The 18,078-nt window shown below is 40.4% G+C and overlaps 1 protein-coding gene across 1 annotated transcript in view; it reads right to left on the bottom strand.

Moving 5' to 3' along the window:
- LOC126412509 (mitochondrial sodium/calcium exchanger protein-like) overlaps positions 1-4,392 on the bottom strand; it is a 64,214-nt gene extending 59,822 nt beyond the window's left edge. The window contains exon 1 of the mRNA XM_050082139.1: positions 4,316-4,392. Within this exon, the coding sequence (XP_049938096.1) occupies positions 4,316-4,352 (37 nt within the window). The 5' untranslated portion in view covers positions 4,353-4,392. The remainder of the gene's footprint in view (positions 1-4,315) is intronic.
- Positions 4,393-18,078: the final 13,686 nt, after the last annotated feature.

The following is an 18,078-nucleotide window of genomic DNA, read 5'->3' as shown; positions in this document are numbered from 1 at the left end:
ATGCAGCTCTCCATGCTACTCTATCCTGTGCAAGCTTTTTCATCTCCCAGTACCTACTGCAACCTACATCCTTCTGAATCTGCTTAGTGTATTCATCTCTTGGTCTCCCTCTACGATTTTTACCCTCCACGCTGCCCTCCAATACTAAATTGGTGATCCCTTGATGCCTCAGAACATGTCCTACCAACCGATCCCTTCTTCTGGTCAATTTGTGCCACAAACTTCTCTTCTCCCCAATCCTATTCAATACTTCCTCATTAGTTATGTGATCTACCCATCTAATCTTCAGCATTCTTCTGTAGCACCACATTTCGAAAGCTTCTATTCTCTTCTTGTCCAAACTATTTATCGTCCATGTTTCACTTCCATACATGGCTACACTCCATACGAATACTTTCAGAAATGACTTCCTGACACTTAAATCAATACTGGATGTTAACAAATTTCTCTTCTTCAGAAACGTTTTCCTTGCTATTGCCAGCCTACATTTTATATCCTCTCTACTTCGACCATCATCAGTTATTTTGCTGCCCAAATAGCAAAACTCCTTTACTACTTTAAGTGCCTCATTTCCTAATCTAATTCCCTCAGCATCACCCGACATGAATGACATAGAATTGGTAATAAAGGTAATAATGTACGCAGCTTTTTTACACGTCACTGCCGAATGTTGGTGGGCTATAGAACGGCTCGTTAAAAAAGAAGAAGAGAAAATGCTGCGTACTGGTTGGCTTAATGGATTCTGTTGTTGATAGGCTCATTATCAATGTAGCAGGTGACACTTCCAGAATTGAAATGTATTTCTTGGATTCGGATAAGCAAGCAGCTAAGAGATTACCAGACGACTGACAAAGTAATACCTTCAGTGGCCTCAAAATTTAACTATACAGTGAAATCCTTCAATACTCTCTTATGTTACACACAGTTTATGCAGAAAATTTATCCTGTGGTTAAATCACGAATTTTCATCATTCTTTTTTTGAGTTACAATGTTAGCTAATTACGATATTAGATAAAAATGATAATGTGTTGCGGTTTTTGTCTAGTTGTCTAAGGAGTATTTTGTGGGAGATCTGCAGTGCATTATTTCATTCTGCTTAAAATTTAAATGATATTTGAAGCTGTATTGCTCCTCTGCTTGTCTCTTTTTACGTGTAAACTACGGATGGCTAAGTCACTGCAGGCTAGCTGTACCAGCTGAGTGGCCAGTGGTGTCCAAGTTAAAAATGCGTCAGTAAAGCTGTTGTCCCTTATTATCGGTAAGTCAATGTGTGCTTAAAGCACAACACAAAACGTACCCTTATTATCGTACTTGACAGTACTTAAGATTGCTTGGCTGCAGTCCCATGTGAAACGTAAATCCAATGAGGTTCGAGCAAGCGCAGAAGAGTACGTAGTGCAATGTTTACATCAGGTTTATTCTTATGATGAATGGGTTTTAGATTATGAGGTAGCATTTTAGGATAGTAGTAAGTGTTGTTAAAAAGATTTCTATAAGCTGTAGAGAACTATTTGAAACATATCACACAGCCTGAAACAATGCAGTTTATAAACAATATTCACAAGAAATTTATAAATTAATCAATAGAAAGTCCAGAATGGAATAACAACAATACTATAAAAGAATAGACTGCTGCTCACCATATAGAGGAGACATTGAGTCACAGACAGGCACAATAAGAAGACTGTGGCACATTTAAATTTTGTCCAAAAGATCTTCTCCTAAGTAGAAAACACACACACATTCACACAAGCACAACCCACAAATACATAACTACTGTCTCTGGCTACTGAGGTTCGACAGTGGACTGCAACTGTGCTTGATTGGAGGAGCAATCTGACTTAGATGGTGAGGATAAGGAGGAGGCTGGAAAGGGGAGGGGAAGGATATCAGGGTGGTCGTGGAGGAGGGTGAACTGCTGCTTGTGGGAGAATGCATTGACGCGCTGGGAGAGGTGTAGGACTACTTGCTCCAGTCAGGAGGTTTGAGGAGGTATGGAGGGGGGGGGGGGGGGGAGAACAGAAAAAAGAGAGAAGTTGCAAAGAAGAAAAAGACTAATGGGTGCACTGGCAGAATAGGAGGCTGTGTAACACTGGAGTGGGAGCAGGGAAGGGGATAGGTAGGTGAAGGGCAGGGACTAATGGAGGCTCAGACCAGGGGGGTTAGGGGGAATGTAGGATATATTTCAGGGAGAGCCCCAAGTCCACGTTTCACAAAAGCTGGTGGTGGGAGAAATGATCCAAATGCTGTGAAGCATCCATTGAAGTGAAACACATTGTGTTGTGCAGCATATTCAGCAACAGAGTGATCCAACTAACTCTTGACCCCTGTTTGTCAGTGGTCTTTCATGTGGACAGACAGCTTGTTAGTTGTCATACCCACATATAAATCAGTGCAGTGGTTGCAGCCTGGTTTGTAGATCACATGACTGCTTCCATAGATAACCCTAAAACGACAGAGATTTGAACCAAGTCAACCAGAGTTTTGTAAATTCTTGTACCTGTAGGTCTCACCCTGGAGACCGAGTAAAATTAGGCCACATTAAAGACTCTGGTATTAACTTGCACTAAGAATCTGAAGGAAGCAATGATACCTAAAATAATGTTAAAACAATGACAAATGTTCTTCCACTTCAAGTGAATTTGACACCATGTAATGTTACTAATTCCTTACGGCTTTTCCTGAGTCTAATAAACAGATAGTAGGTCTTATTGTGTTTCTACATAAGAATTTTTCTGGAGTTGTATTTCAGTTATTTTTCCATATTCATTTGAGCACCCCCCAACTCAGAGAAGTGGATGCCTCAAAGAAACAGAAGAAATTTTGTAGTGTAGTAGTTTAAACAGAGACAGTGTAAATAGAGTCATGATCAATTTATTTAGTGACATCTACCGACTAATGTCAGCCTCCAGTTGTGGCATGAGTTCCACAAGACAACAGAAGCGTCGGTGGAGCCATCCTTATCCGTGACTCCACAATTGTCACCAAAAAGTGATGGAGTTCCAATGACTCACCAGCCATATGACATGCCAAATGTAGTAGCATCAGTGTCTGCACCACAGTGCCTGCCACCATACATCACAGGCTATGGCCAGGAGTTTCTGGCTCATGCACAGTGCCACCCTCCTGGACACTACAGGCATGGCCCCTGCACATTAGTTGCCTCTGAAGTATCACAGCAACAACAGCAGTGTACCCTCATGTAATAGCTACATGCTCACTTTATTCCATTCAAGCTGTGCCAAGTAAAGCAGACCCACTGTCGGTGGGCCTATTCATATGCTGCTGGGACTCCGTTAGTGCATGTGGCACCATACACTGGCAGTCTTGGGCTGGACTATGCTACTCCTGTTGCCTAAAATTTCTTGGGATTTCTACTATACAACAACTCACCCTCCAGATTCATCCATGGGCTTTGCTACTCGCCATCCCAATTGCAGCACTCAGCCCAGCCATCAAAGTTATGAAAATTTCTTTTACTATCTTCCCTTGTGAAGAAGTAAACTGTGTTGCTCATTCATGACTTCTATTGTTTATTGTCTCTCCATTCATGGATACAACATCAAAATATTCTATTTGTTATGGCAGCAGGACTCTGCTCTCTTCATCACAACAACTACATTTACAGTATTTCAGTTGTTTATGAGTATGTGTACATAACAGTTTGAAATTGGGAGGAGGGTGGAGATGTTACATAAATACTTGTAACAAACACAAAATATTTCTGTAGTGTAATTGGTATGTCCCATACCATTTGGTAAATTAAAAAAGAGCAAAAATAAATAAAATTGTTGTTTTTGTTACAGTTATATGTGTTTGTATTTAATTAAGTGGCAGACAAAAGTTGGCAGCACTTCTGCTCTACAGTCTTTGGAGAGACAAGTGCTAGAAACTAGGTCTTTGACGGTGTGTGTCTTTGTGTGGCTGTAAAATGTGAAATAAACGTAATGTTCAGTGAAGTAGACAGATTCTTTTTAAACCTAAAACAAGTAAAAGTAACAATTTTTGATGTGTAGATCAAGTAAATTTGAAGGTAGAATATTTGTAAAAATCTATGAAACTTGCAAAAGCACTGAAAATTCACATTTATTGGATTACCTACATGTAGTTTAATTTACTTTTTGTATCATGTCCTTAGTATACCACATTTTCATGCTACATTCCTGATCACACTATCTCACATGTTCTATAATATCATAATTCTGATATGTCCCATTTCACACTGTTCATGTGCATAATTTATAACTCATCAGATAAACAAATGCTGTACAACAAAAAACTATACTACTCATAACAAATTGACTGAAAGGATACTGAACACAGGTCCACCAAAACAAGCAGCAAGTCCCATCCTGGGGAAGCCAGCACGAACTATTGCTAATATTGATATCACATCTGTAAAAATAATGTTTATTCATGCATATATTTGTTATGAACTGCTCTATAGTAGAGTACCTTAAGTAATGTTGTAGAACTTGCACAATAATTTAAAATCACTGTTGATTATTATTACATGGAAAATGATGGCTTATTTTCAAAATGAAGCAAGTAAACAAAACATACATCTAACTTATTATTACACTTACACACACACACACACACACACACACACACACACGTGTATATATATATATATATATATATATATATATATATATATATATATATATATATATATATATATATATATATATATATATATATATATATATATATATAAAACAAAGATGAGGTGACTTACCGAACAAAAGCGCTGGCAGGTCGATAGACACACAAACAAACACAAACATACACACAAAATTCAAGCTTTCGCAACAAACTGTTGCCTCATCAGGAAAGAGGGAAGGAGAGGGGAAGACGAAAGGAAGTGGGTTTTAAGGGAGAGGGTAAGGAGTCATTCCAATCCCGGGAGCGGAAAGACTTACCTTAGGGGGAAAAAAGGACAGGTATACACTCGCACACACGCACATATCCATCCACACATACAGACACAAGCCTTTTTATGAGGTGAAATGAAAATGAAAATAAAAATATATGGGGAGAGATAAAGGTGAACCGGAAAGAAACTGGAGATCTGGAATGAAAAAAGGCGAAAAGGTGTTGGTTCCAGCTGGGCTATGTTGGACTTGGGTTGGTAGACAACGATGTGCATAAAGGTTAGGTGGTTGTGTTGCCGCCAAAACACGTTAAAGGACGGAGAAATTCGGGAAAATTTCGAAAAAACTGCGTGTAGTATATTAAAAGGAGTGGTATTGTGGTGGCAGATTATGAAAATGAGGCTAACAATTGTCTGACGAAGAAATAATGGCGTTAAAACCTGTGGGAAGCGGCTAAAAATGATCAGTGATGTGGGAAAAACGGAAATGGAAATAAAGCGAAAGTTATTAGAACTGGCCGAAATGGTTGTTTAAAAGGTGAAAGGAGCTGTTTGTGAACTAGAAACGGTGGATATTATAGCGGCGGTAGTGCTGAAAGCGGCAAAAAAAAAATATTTTTTTGGTTATGGTTTGGAAGTGGGTTACGTATTATTGAGTATATATATAGGCGGGATAAAATAGTATAGCAGATTACGGTAAAAAGGAGAAGGTGAATACAAAGTGAAACTACTGGCAAAAACAGAAAGAGGAAAATAAGACGACAGAAAAGATTTCGAAATGCAACAGTGACAATAACAAACGTAATTGTTGGATTCAAATTAATGATATCAACATAATGGAAGGAAACATTCCACGTGGGAAAAATTATATATAAAAACAAAGATGAGGTGACTTACCGAACAAAAGCGCTGGCAGGTCGATAGACACACAAACAAACACAAACATACACACAAAATTCAAGCTTTCGCAACAAACTGTTGCCTCATCAGGAAAGAGGGAAGGAGAGGGGAAGACGAAAGGAAGTGGGTTTTAAGGGAGAGGGTAAGGAGTCATTCCAATCCCGGGAGCGGAAAGACTTACCTTAGGGGGAAAAAAGGACAGGTATACACTCGCACACACGCACATATCCATCCACACATACAGACATCCCTATATATATATATATAAAAACGAAGATGAGGTGACTTACCGAACGAAAGCGCTGGCAGTTCAATAGACACACAAACAAACACAAACATACACACAAAATTCAAGCTTTCGCAACAAACTGTTGCCTCATCAGGAAAGAGGGAAGGAGAGGGAAAGATGAAAGGATGTGGGTTTTAAGGGAGAGGGTAAGGAGTCATTCCAATCCCGGGAGCGGAAAGACTTACCTTAGGGGGAAAAAAGGACAGGTATACACTCGCACACACACTCATATACCTGTGTGTGCGAGTGTGTACCTGTCCTTTTTTCCCCCTAAGGTAAGTCTTTCCGCTCCCAGGGCTGGAATGACCCCTTACCCTCTCCGTTAAACCCACATCCTTTCGTCTTTCCCTCTCCTTCCCTCTTTCCTGATGAGGCAACAGTTTGTTGCGAAAGCTTGAATTTTGTGTGTGTGTTTATATTTGTTTGTGTGTCTATCAACATGCCAATGCTTTTGCTTGGTAAGTTACATCATCCGAATCTGCTCCAGTCCTGAATCCATGAACCATTACACCAACAACCTGAAAAAAGCTTTCGCACCCCACAACTACCCTCCCGACCTGATACAGAAGCAAATAACCAGAGCCACTTCCTTATCCCCCCAAACCCAGAACCTCCCACAGAGGAATCCCAAAAGTGCCCCACTTGTGACAGGATATTTTCCGTGACTGGATCAGACTCTGAATGTGGCTCTCCAGCAGGGATACGACTTCCTCAAATCCTGCCCTGAAATGAGATCCATCCTTCACGAAATCCTCCCCACTCCACCAACAGTGTCTTTCCGCCGTCCACCTAACCTTCATAACCTCTTGGTTCATCCCTATGAAATCCCCAAACCACCTTCCGTACCCTCTGGCTCCTACCCTTGTAACTGACCCTGGTGTAAAACCTGTCCCGTGCACCCTCCCACCACCACCTACTCCAGCCCTGTAACCCGGAAGGTGTACACGATCAAAGGCAGAGCCACATGTAACAGCACCCACATGATTTACCAAATGACCTGCCTACACTGTGAAGCTTTCTATGTGGGAATGACCAGCAACAAACTGTCCATTTGCATGAACGGACACAGGCAGACAGTGTTTGTTGGTAATGAGGATCACCCTGTGGTTAAACATGCCTTGGTGCATGGCCAGCACATCTTGGCACAGTGTTACACCGTCCGGGTTATCTGGATACTTCCCACTGACACCAACCTATCAGAACTCCGGAGATGGGAACTTGCCCTTCAATATACCCTCTCTTCCCGTTACCCACCAGGCCTCAACCTACACTAATTTCAAGTTGCAGCCACTCATACCTCACCAGTCATTCAATAACATCTTTGCCTCTGTACTTCCACCTCGACTGACATCTCTACCCAAACTCTTTGCCTTTACATATGTCTGCTTGTGTCTGTTATACCCAATCATCCCGGCCGTCCCATTGTAGCTGGCTACACAGAACGTATCTCTGCCTACGTAGATCAACACCTTCAACCCATCACATGCAGTCTCCCATCCTTCATCAAAGACACCAACCACTTTCTCGAACGCCTGGAATCCCTACCCAGTCTGTTACCCCCAGAAACCATCCTTGTAACAATTGATGCCACTTCCTTATACACAAATATTCCGCACGTCCAGGGCCTCGCTGCGATGGAGCACTTCCTTTCACGCCGATCACCTGCCACCCTACCTAAAACCTCTTTCCTCATTACCTTAGCCAGCCTCATCCTGACCCACAACTTCTTCACTTTCGAAGGCCAGACATACCAACAATTAAAGGGAACAGCCATGGGCACCAGGATGGCCCCCTCGTATGCCAACCTATTCATGGGTCGCTTAGAGGAAGCCTTCTTGGTTACCCAGGCCTGCCAACCCAAAGTTTGGTACAGATTTATTGATGACATCTTCATGATCTGGACTCACAGTGAAGAAGAACTCCAGAATTTCCTCTCCAACCTCAACTCCTTTGGTTCCATCAGATTCACCTGGTCCTACTCAAAATCCCATGCCACTTTCCTTGACGTTGACCTCCACCTGTCCAATGGCCAGCTTCACACGTCCATCCACATCAAACCCACCAACAAGCAACAGTACCTCCATTATGACAGCTGCCATCCATTCCACATCAAACGGTCCCTTCCCTACAGTCTAGGTCTTTGTGGCAAACGAATCTGCTCCAGTCCGGAATCCCTGAACCATTACACCAACAACCTGAAAACAGCTTTCACATCCCGCAACTACCCTCCCGACCTGGTTCAGAAGCGAATAACCAGAGCCACTTCCTCATCTCCTCAAACCCAGAATCTCACACAGAAGAACCCCAAAAGTGCCCCACTTGTGACAGGATACATTCCGTGACTGGATCAGACTGAATGTGGCTCTCCAGCAGGGATACGACTTCCTCAAATCCTGCCCTGAAATGAGATCCATCCTCCATGAAATCCTCCCCACTCCACCAAGAGTGTCTTTCCGCCATCCACCTAACCTGCGTAACCTCTTAGTTCATCCCTATGAAATCCCCAAACCACCTTCCCTACCCTCTGGCTCCAACCCTTGTAACCGCCCCCGATGTAAAACCTGTCCTATGCACCCTCCCACCACCACCTACTCCAGTCCTGTAACCCGGAAGGTGTACACGATCAAAGGCAGAGCCACGTGTGAAAGCACCCACGTGATTTACCAACTGACCTGCCTACACTGTGAAGCTTTCTATGTGGGAATGACCAGCAACAGACTGTCCATTCGCATGAATGGACACAGGCAGACAGTGTTTGTTGGTAATGAGGATCACCCTGTGGCTAAACATGCCTTGGTGCACGGCCAGCACATCTTGGCACAGTGTTACACTGTCCGGGTTATCTGGATACTTCCCACTAACACCAACCTGTCAGAACTCTGGAGATGGGAACTTGCCCTTCAGTATATCCTCTCTTCTCGTTATCCGCCAGGCCTCAATCTCCGCTAATTTCAATTTGCCACCGCTCATACCTCACCTGTCTTTCAACAACATCTTTGCCTCTTTACTTCTGCCCAACTGACATCTCTGCCCAAACTCTTTGCCTTTACAAATGTCTGCTTGTGTCTGTGTATGTGCGGATGGATATGTGTGTGTGTGCGTGTGTATACCTGTCCTTTTTTCCCCCTAAGGTAAGTCTTTTCGCTCCCGGGATTGGAATGACTCCTTACCCTCTCCCTTAAAACCCACATCCTTTCGTCTTTCCCTCTCCTTCCTTCTTTCCTGATGAAGCAACCGTTGGTTGCGAAAGCTTGAATTTTGTGTGTATGTTTTGTGCTTGTTTGTGTGTCTATCAACCTGCCAGCGCTTTCGTTTGGTAAGTCACATCATCTTTGTTTATATATATATATATATATATATATATATATATATATATATATATATATATATATATATATAGACACACACAAAAACAAAGATGAGGTGACTTACCGAACAAAAGCGCTGGCAGGTCGATAGACACACAAACAAACACAAACACAAAATTTTGTGTGTATGTTTGTGTTTGTGTTTGTTTGTGTGTTTGTTTGTGTGTCTATCGACCTGCCAGCGCTTTTGTTCGGTAAGTCAACTCATCTTTGTTTTTATATATAATTTTTCCCACGTGGAATGTTTCCTTCCATTATATATATATATATATATATATATATATATATATATATATATATATATATATATATGTGTGTGTGTGTGTGTGTGTGTGTGTGTGTGCGCGCGTGTCCAGTGTCATGTTCCCCAATACAAACAAAATTATTTTTAAATGTAATTTTACCAGCATATTCTATAAAACGGTCTGAGATTAGTCTAGGCTAACATTTGTTTTATCCACATCTGTTAACAGGGAGAAATCAAACAATGGAAAATCCAGGGTGGACTGTAACAATATTATTAAAAGCAAAGTTGCTACTCCCAATGTAGTAAAGATGCTGAGTCTCAGAGAGGCACGACAAAAAGATTGTCACAAATAAATTTTCAGCCAACAAGGCCTTTGTCAAAAATAGACGATAGAACACACACACGCACTCACACAAATGCAGCTCACACACACATGACTGCAGTGTGGCTTCCACTCCCAGAGACTGCAGTCATGTGTGTGTCAGTTGTGTTTGTACGTGTGTGTGTGTGTGTGTGTGTGTTTTCAGTCATCTATTTTTGACAAAGGTCTTGTTCGCTGAAAGCTTATTTGTGACAGTTTTTTGTTGAATCTGTCTGCAACTCATCATCTCTGCTGTATGGTGAGCAACTTTCCTTTCCATAATATTGTTAATAGGCAGAGTAAGATATGAAGAATAGCTTGTACTCCAATAGTGATTGGGTAAAGTGTCCCTGTACTGTCTGCTAGCATCATGTGCAGCAACACTATTCAGCCAGTACTGAAATACTGGTTACTTTATCCTGTTTTAATATTCCTGTTAATACATGTCAATAAAATGAATATTGCACTAGACTAATCTGGGACCACTCTATTGACTGAGCATGTAAATTTCTGTTTTAAAAATCATTTTGTTTCTGAAGAGACTTGTGAGTGTCCACACCCATGGTTACCGCGTAAATGCCAATGACAGTAAAGGCAGAGATGAAGATCACTAGTATAGCAGAACTAGCAGAAGAGGCATGCCTGTTTTCAGGAATCAAATGAAAGCTACACGCATCTAAATCCACTAGTGTTGCTATCAGGATGCAGTGACTAGTGGTCAGCATCGGCTCAACAGCCAATCAGTCATTGGAAACCCAATTCTGTACCATCTGGCAGGAATGGTCAGCCTTTGGGCACCAGCTCAAATGGCTCTGAGCACTATGGGACTTAACATCTGAGGTCATCAGTCCCCTAGAACTGAGAACTACTTAAACCTAACTAACCTAGGGGCATCACACTCATCCATGCCTGAGGCAGGATTCGAACCTGCAACCGTAGGAACCGCACGGTTCCAGACTGAACCGCCACAGTGACCAGAGGGGAACGGCTCACAAGAGCGATGTAGAGAGCAGAGAGAAACAGGATGGTGGGCAGTCAACCTGTCCTGACAGTGCATGGAACATGGAGAAATGCTGTTGGTGTGGAGAAGAGGAATACTGCTAAACTAACAGTATAGGCAGTGGTATGGTTGATGGAGTCTTTTTGCCATGCTGGGAGCAAAGCTGAGTGTGAGGACGGATAATTGCTGTTGTTAAAGTGATGTGGTTGATGTGGAGTGTTTGATGCAGTGAGAGATAAGATACTCTATTGTGTCTGCACCCTTAATTTGGGGGATGACTGTAAATGCCTCTACACTTTGGATACAGAAGCTGTATTTGTGTTGTGGGAGTCAAACGTCAAAATTAGGTACCAGATATCCTCTGCCTGAAAGTACCACACTGCCCCTTTAACACTTACTGCTGTATGTGAGAGTGGTGTGAGGATGAGGGTACTTCCATATTACAATTTTCTAAGTGTGCTGGAGATATTTATTTGACAGATGCACTATAAGTGGGTCTCGGGTTTTCAGACAGTGGCTGAGCAATGTGTTCTGCACAGAGAGAGAGGGGAAATGTTTGCAACATCGCCACTATGTGATTTGTAACAACTTTGTTTCATGGACTGTGTTAAGACTGTTTGCAACTGAATGTGAACATCACATGAGTACAAGCCTTCAGATATTCCTTGGTATTCTGTGACTTGTCCTTTGGTAAAGTCTTAACCAAAACAGTTTTACTGGTTCAAGGAAGATTAAGATTAAATTATTTTTCAGTTAATAAAGAAATACTAAGATACAATTTAATTTATTACTTTTTGGATAAGTGGAAGAGACAGTATGATTGAACTGAATTTCCTGTTTTGATCTTATTGTTTCTTCTGTAACAACACCAACTAATACATAAATAAATAATCACAATTACAATTCAGTCCTATTCTCAAAATTTTGTTTGTCCTGCGATCTAGTGACGTCTGCTAGTACTATCTCCATGATGAACCTGTTGCTATAATTATTCTCATGATAACAACTGCTGACAGTTGATAACAATTACAGTCAATTTAAAATGATTATTTCCTTTGTTAGACGTTTCATTCCAGATTAATATTCCCTCTTGGTTCAACAGAATCTCACCATGTTCTAAAGCCAATTAAAAGCTGGTCATGTTTTTCCCGGTATTCTAACACAAGGAAAAGGAACCAAATTTCTCATTGGCATTCCACTTAGTAAATCATTAGCGTCTCTCATACCCAAATAAAATATTGGTCTGGGTTCTAGATCAATATTTTTTGAAGGAAAACATTTTTGTTTTTTAATGTTACATTTACTTAAACAGTGGCATTGATGTTTGTATTCGCTCCATATTTGTTTGAGAATGTGTAATCCAAATGTTTTCAAATACAACAATAGTTTGTAACGAGATAGAATTTAATGCTAGTATCTGCTGTGTTTCACAAAACTGTCAAATTTTAATGAGAGAAATATAGTGCTGTAGTGGCTAGTTCATAGTTTCTCTTGCACTACAAGTGGGGCGCGGGTTTTCAGACAGTGGCTGAGCAATGCATTCTGCACAGAGAGAGAGGGGCAATGTTTGTGACATCGCCAGTTTGCCCTTTCAGTGCAGTCAGCACTGCACTCTCACGCATCAGCTGACAATGAATGGGATGATAATCGGGGGTGCACCAAGCAGTGTTGTTATTCATGAGAGTTTCACCATTCCACGGATATGTTATGCACCTGGTAGAAAATATTCTACTATACATTAATTTCACATTTCAGTCATACTTTCTGAATAGTTTGTCTTGCTATTTTCGTAGATTCCAATCTCTTTTTGATCTACTGATTCTGATACAGTCTACACAACTGCAGAAGCAATGCGGTCTTTGTCCTTATACACAATTTTTTTTATTGGGGCAAAACAATGTCAGTGGTGACACTTACTCAGTGAAGAAGCCCTCTCTTCAACATGTGGACAAGACGAATTATAAATCCTTAAATTTTTCTTTTATATTGCCACGAACACGCAGTTGTTGCAGAGATTATCCCTCGAGCAGGCGCGCCAATTTTCGTAACACGAGCGGGAGCGGCACACTTAGTGCATATGTAGTTAAAAACTCTCATTATGCAACCAAGGGAAAGGGGTATGAGCTAAATCACAGTTTAATTTTAGTTTATTTAAACAACAATACAAGAAACTTATATTAAACTGCTAATTTACTATTTGATTAAACAAATAAGAAACTTTCATATAATTCTATTCCCACAGCTGACATATCAATCTAATCCAACACTTTTTTAAAGCACATACTGAACAAAAACACCCATTCATTGCAATATAAAATGACAAAGGCTTTATATATTGAAGAAGTATCAGTCTTCACGAAGTACCTTCCATCTACACAGTTAACTGTACTGCATATTTTCGGGAAATGCTTTACACTTCTCACACATGTGCGCTTCTTTTACACGTCCTTTGTAAACAAAGCTATTGCATGAGTTACACCTTACAGCAGGCTCCTCAGTTCTTTCAACACATTGATCTTTGTATTTCACAAGGAAAGTTGTAATCTCAGCAGGAAGTGTTGAGGCTTCATAAGAGACGGTGCTAAATCTTTCAGGAACATTCTTCTCTTCTTTTTTGGATTTGTCTCATTTGCATGAAAAATTATGTGACCATTGATTCCAGCTATATCCATTAGAGCACAGAATACAACCGATGGCCATTTTCTTGTCACCTGAGAGACAGAATACGTACTACCTCCCAGTTGATCAACTGTGTCGACTCCTCCCTTTGTTATACATTATAATCTAAAACTATCTCTGTTTTACCTGTAACTTCATTAATGGTTCCAAAATCGTGCTTAGTTGAAAGTAATGTAACTGCCTTGTTTAGTTTTGGCACATACAAAACTAGTGTCATATCATTCTGAAAACCAAATAAAGAGGAGTGGATAGCCCTACATTTCTCAGGTAAAAATTCTTGTGGGATCTCGCATTTGTTTTTTCTCAATGTGCTGATGCACGTTAGTCACTTTTTCAAAAGAGAGTTGGCTAAGGAATAACTGGTGTACCAATTATCCATTGTAACGTTTCTTCCTGAGCCTTCAGTGTGAGTAACTAGCATTCCTATAATATCACAGGGAGAATTAGAAACATCGTATGGTCCTTTAGGTTGTTTTCCACAATATACTCCAATATTAATAGTGAAGAATGTTTTAGCATCTGCTATACCAAAAATGTTTATCCCGTACTTCGCTGGTTTGTTTGGGAAATATTGAACAAAAGAACAGTGACCCTGGAAAGCTAGCAGCGTTTTGTCTACTGTCACAAATTGTCCTACACTAAAAGCGTTGTTGCAGTTCACCACAAAGGCATCCAACATTTGCCTTATTGCAGCAAGTTTATCAGTTACTCTTCTTTCTTGCCTTGTATTCTTGTCATCATAACTGATACATTGAAAAGGAACAGAGATCTTCGGTAGCTCATCACAACTCTCGTAATCTCCATACCAGTACCATCTGTTGTCCACAGTTCAATGACATTTGTGTTGTTTGCTTTCTTAGTCCCAATCAGATACAGCAGTCCCAACAATGCCATTATTTCACACCCTGTAGGTTGTAGTTTCCTTAGTGTCCCTTTCTCTGGAATATTTTACACATTCTTTCTTAGATTGAAAGTGTATGTTCGTGTATTCTACAATTTCATCAATCACTTCCAAGCTAAGTATTGTCCATAAAGACTCTGTTTCACTTGTGACATCTCTGGCAACACGTGAGGCCCAGGGAAATTTTTCACAATATTCTTTATTTTCGTTTTCCAGGTCAAATTAGGAAATATATTTTTCCATTTATACATTTTGTACCTTCCAATAAAAATACCACCAGTGGGGAGTGGCTCTTCAGTCATCATCTAAATTGTGGACTTGATCAGAATCTGAATTGTGGTAACTTCGTGTGATAAATTCCTCTTCTTCTTTAGAATCGTCATCATTTTCGTTGTCTGGTACAGAGTTGAACTCTGGGTCCTGGTTGAGTAATCAGTCAAGCTTGTTGTCTGTCAGCTTTGATCTCACCCTACACAGTGATACGTCCTCTTGTCACATGTTATCTTTTGATTCAATTAAAAAGGAACGAAATAAAACTGAAGGAAAAATTAGTTACATGACCAGGCACGTGGCATACAGATGACATAGTCGCAGTTTATTTTAAGTTTTTGTAGCTCACATGGACCTATGGCAACACAACTTCTCACTGTGCTAGGTGAAACAATAATGCAGGAAAAGGTAGGGGCTTGCTATTGTAAAATGACAATGGAACTGTGCATGACAATGTTATTTGCGATTGGCGCACTTTATACACAAGCATGATTGCTCAAGGGTTAATGTATACAGCATGCAACATTGTAGCCACGTAAATGAACAATATACTACTGACTTTGGTACGATGCAACTGTCAGCCACTATTTCAGAATGACCCCAGACAGCAAGAAAACAGACATGCACTGAAATGATTTTAACTCTGGAAGTAAAAACATTGTGCTAACCAAAAACGATGGCAACAAGAATGAATTTCAATAGCAACTCGATGGTATAGAAATTAAAAATGACACAGTTTAGCAAAGTGTACCTGACCCAGCCAAGACAGGCAGTCATGCAAAAACATATGTGAAACTATGCAAGGAAAGCTGCATTGATCAGTGTGTGATAAGGCTGAAATATGTCTGAGTGAATATATGTTACTCACCAGTGACATTAATGCAACGTAATTCAAAATAATGCTAACTACTACCCATAAATTTGCACTTTATATATTCAGCTCAACCTAATGAAATGCTCATGTTACTAATCTTGTGCTTGCACAGTTTGTCAAAACATAACAAGTTAAAAAATGACTGATTTTGTGAAATGTGAGAGATTATTTCCCTGTACACTTACAGTAGCCACTGGCGATCATTACTTGCCTCTGCACAAATAAAACACAAAATTGCATAATGATAGTTTCTAAGATGGATTCATAGCTATTAATGCAACCACAGGTCCAACTGCCACACAGACAAGGCGTTGATGAGTTTAGTACTTACCAACTTCAAGCCAATTAATCGACGCCATCTTTTGCTGTCGGACTACACTGAATTTGACTCACAGAGGTTTACCTATTACAAAAGACTCCATAATACAGTCCCTACTAATTTCTTGTTGATAGTCCCTGGCCCGTAATTTTTCTGCATGCCTTACACAGCCCACCCATGCAGAAATAGTGACATTCTCGATCGTTGCATGCAGAAGACTCTCAACATCTACAATTTTAAAGGCACATTTTTTTTTCTGCGATGTAAGCTTGCATCTGCACCCTTATCATCTTGATGGGATTGTAATGGCAGTGGTATAGTGGTAATCTAATTGCTTCATGCCCACATAGTTTAGCAATCTCATCTATCTCGTAGGCATGATAAGCTGGCTTATTTGCGTTGACAATCAACACAGTTCCACTCTGGTTCATGACAAATTGTGAGGGGTGTTATTACCCGATAACAAAGCCATAATATCTAACTTTCTGGTATGTATAGTAGGGATTGGTTAATTGCACTCAGGGGACACTGGCATTGTCCATCATAATAACTGAATCTGAGTGGATGTTGGGCAATAATTGTTTTGCAAACCATTGTTTGAGCACGCTGTACAGCAGCTCGCTATGGTAATCCTCAGAACTCTTTTACTTCGAAGCCATAAATATTCGTATACTTTCAGGAATAAATCCTCTGTCTGCTGACCCTGCATGTACATAGTAAGTCGGCTACCTTTACCTACTGGAACATTAAGATCACCAAATCTGTCGCTTATTTTCCAACACATTGGCCTAGTGTGTGGTTTTGGTTCACACACATTTCGTTGTTATAATAAATTTGAGATGACCCACTGTCTCGAACTTCCTGCATTCTTCTTAAAAAATACAATCCTTGCAGCTACAATATCACTTCTCTCCATAAGGAATTTTTTTCCCATTGATCCTCTTACAATGTCGAACACCCATTTCCTTTTAATATCTGTAGCACTATCCATCAACTGCTGTTAAAATCGAATTTCTATGGTGATTTAAAAGATGCCATCCCACTGGCTTTGACAGATGTGTTTGCTTCACTGGAGATGTGCTGCATAGTTTGCAGTCTCACATCACAGGCCTCAGCTGTTCTTCCCTGGTTGTTGGCAACATTGGGGCGACCACCACCTGACAGCAAGTCCTCTGCTTTGGCTTCTCTTTTGAGGAAGTTGTACACTCTGAATATTATAACTCTTGCTCGCTTGTGCAGCACTTGACATTTTCCTGATCCATCAGCCATAACATACACTTCACAAACAATTTGATCATCCACATACACATACTGCCAAAGAAATTACCACTACACATTTAAAGCACACACAGCAATGCACGAAACAGGCTGAAGTGGTGGAATGATGCTATTTGTTGCAGTGTCACGTGTACACTGTCCCTTTGTTAGAGTCCACACAGGATACAGTGGTCGATGCACAGTGACCAGTATTCGTCCAAAGTACTGGGTGTGTTCATTTGTTTGTTTGGAAGGGGAGACTGACAAGTGTTTTCCACCTTCTGGCTGGTCAATGATGACAGAATCAAGACATGCATCCGGCAACCTTTCTCAAACGATTTTACAGAAACTATTCGGTAAAAACGTTCAATTTTGTTTTACTTAGAGCTTTATATGTCAGGTTCATGACATTGTGCCCGTCATTTCATTAATAGTCATAATTATTGTGATATTTATGTACAAGTAAGACACTGCATGAAATTTGCACAAGTCTGCAGTGAAAAATAGAGATTGTTATGACTTCGAATTTGGAGCATATTAGATAATATGTTGTTGCATACGAAATTTAGCTAACACATCTAATTTTTTTTAGGCTTCGGTAGAGGTATCTATCTATCACTAATCTCGTTTACTGCAACATCGATAAAGCTGGAGTGAAATGCCCACAACATTCCTCATATTTCATAAAGAATTTCACATATCAAAATGAGATTTTGGCAAATGATAGCATGCAAAG

The sequence above is a fragment of the Schistocerca serialis genome, chromosome 1 (genome assembly GCF_023864345.2).
Source record: "Schistocerca serialis cubense isolate TAMUIC-IGC-003099 chromosome 1, iqSchSeri2.2, whole genome shotgun sequence".
Taxonomy (NCBI): Eukaryota; Metazoa; Arthropoda; class Insecta; order Orthoptera; family Acrididae; genus Schistocerca; species Schistocerca serialis.
This window is presented reverse-complemented; position numbering and strand designations above follow the sequence as displayed.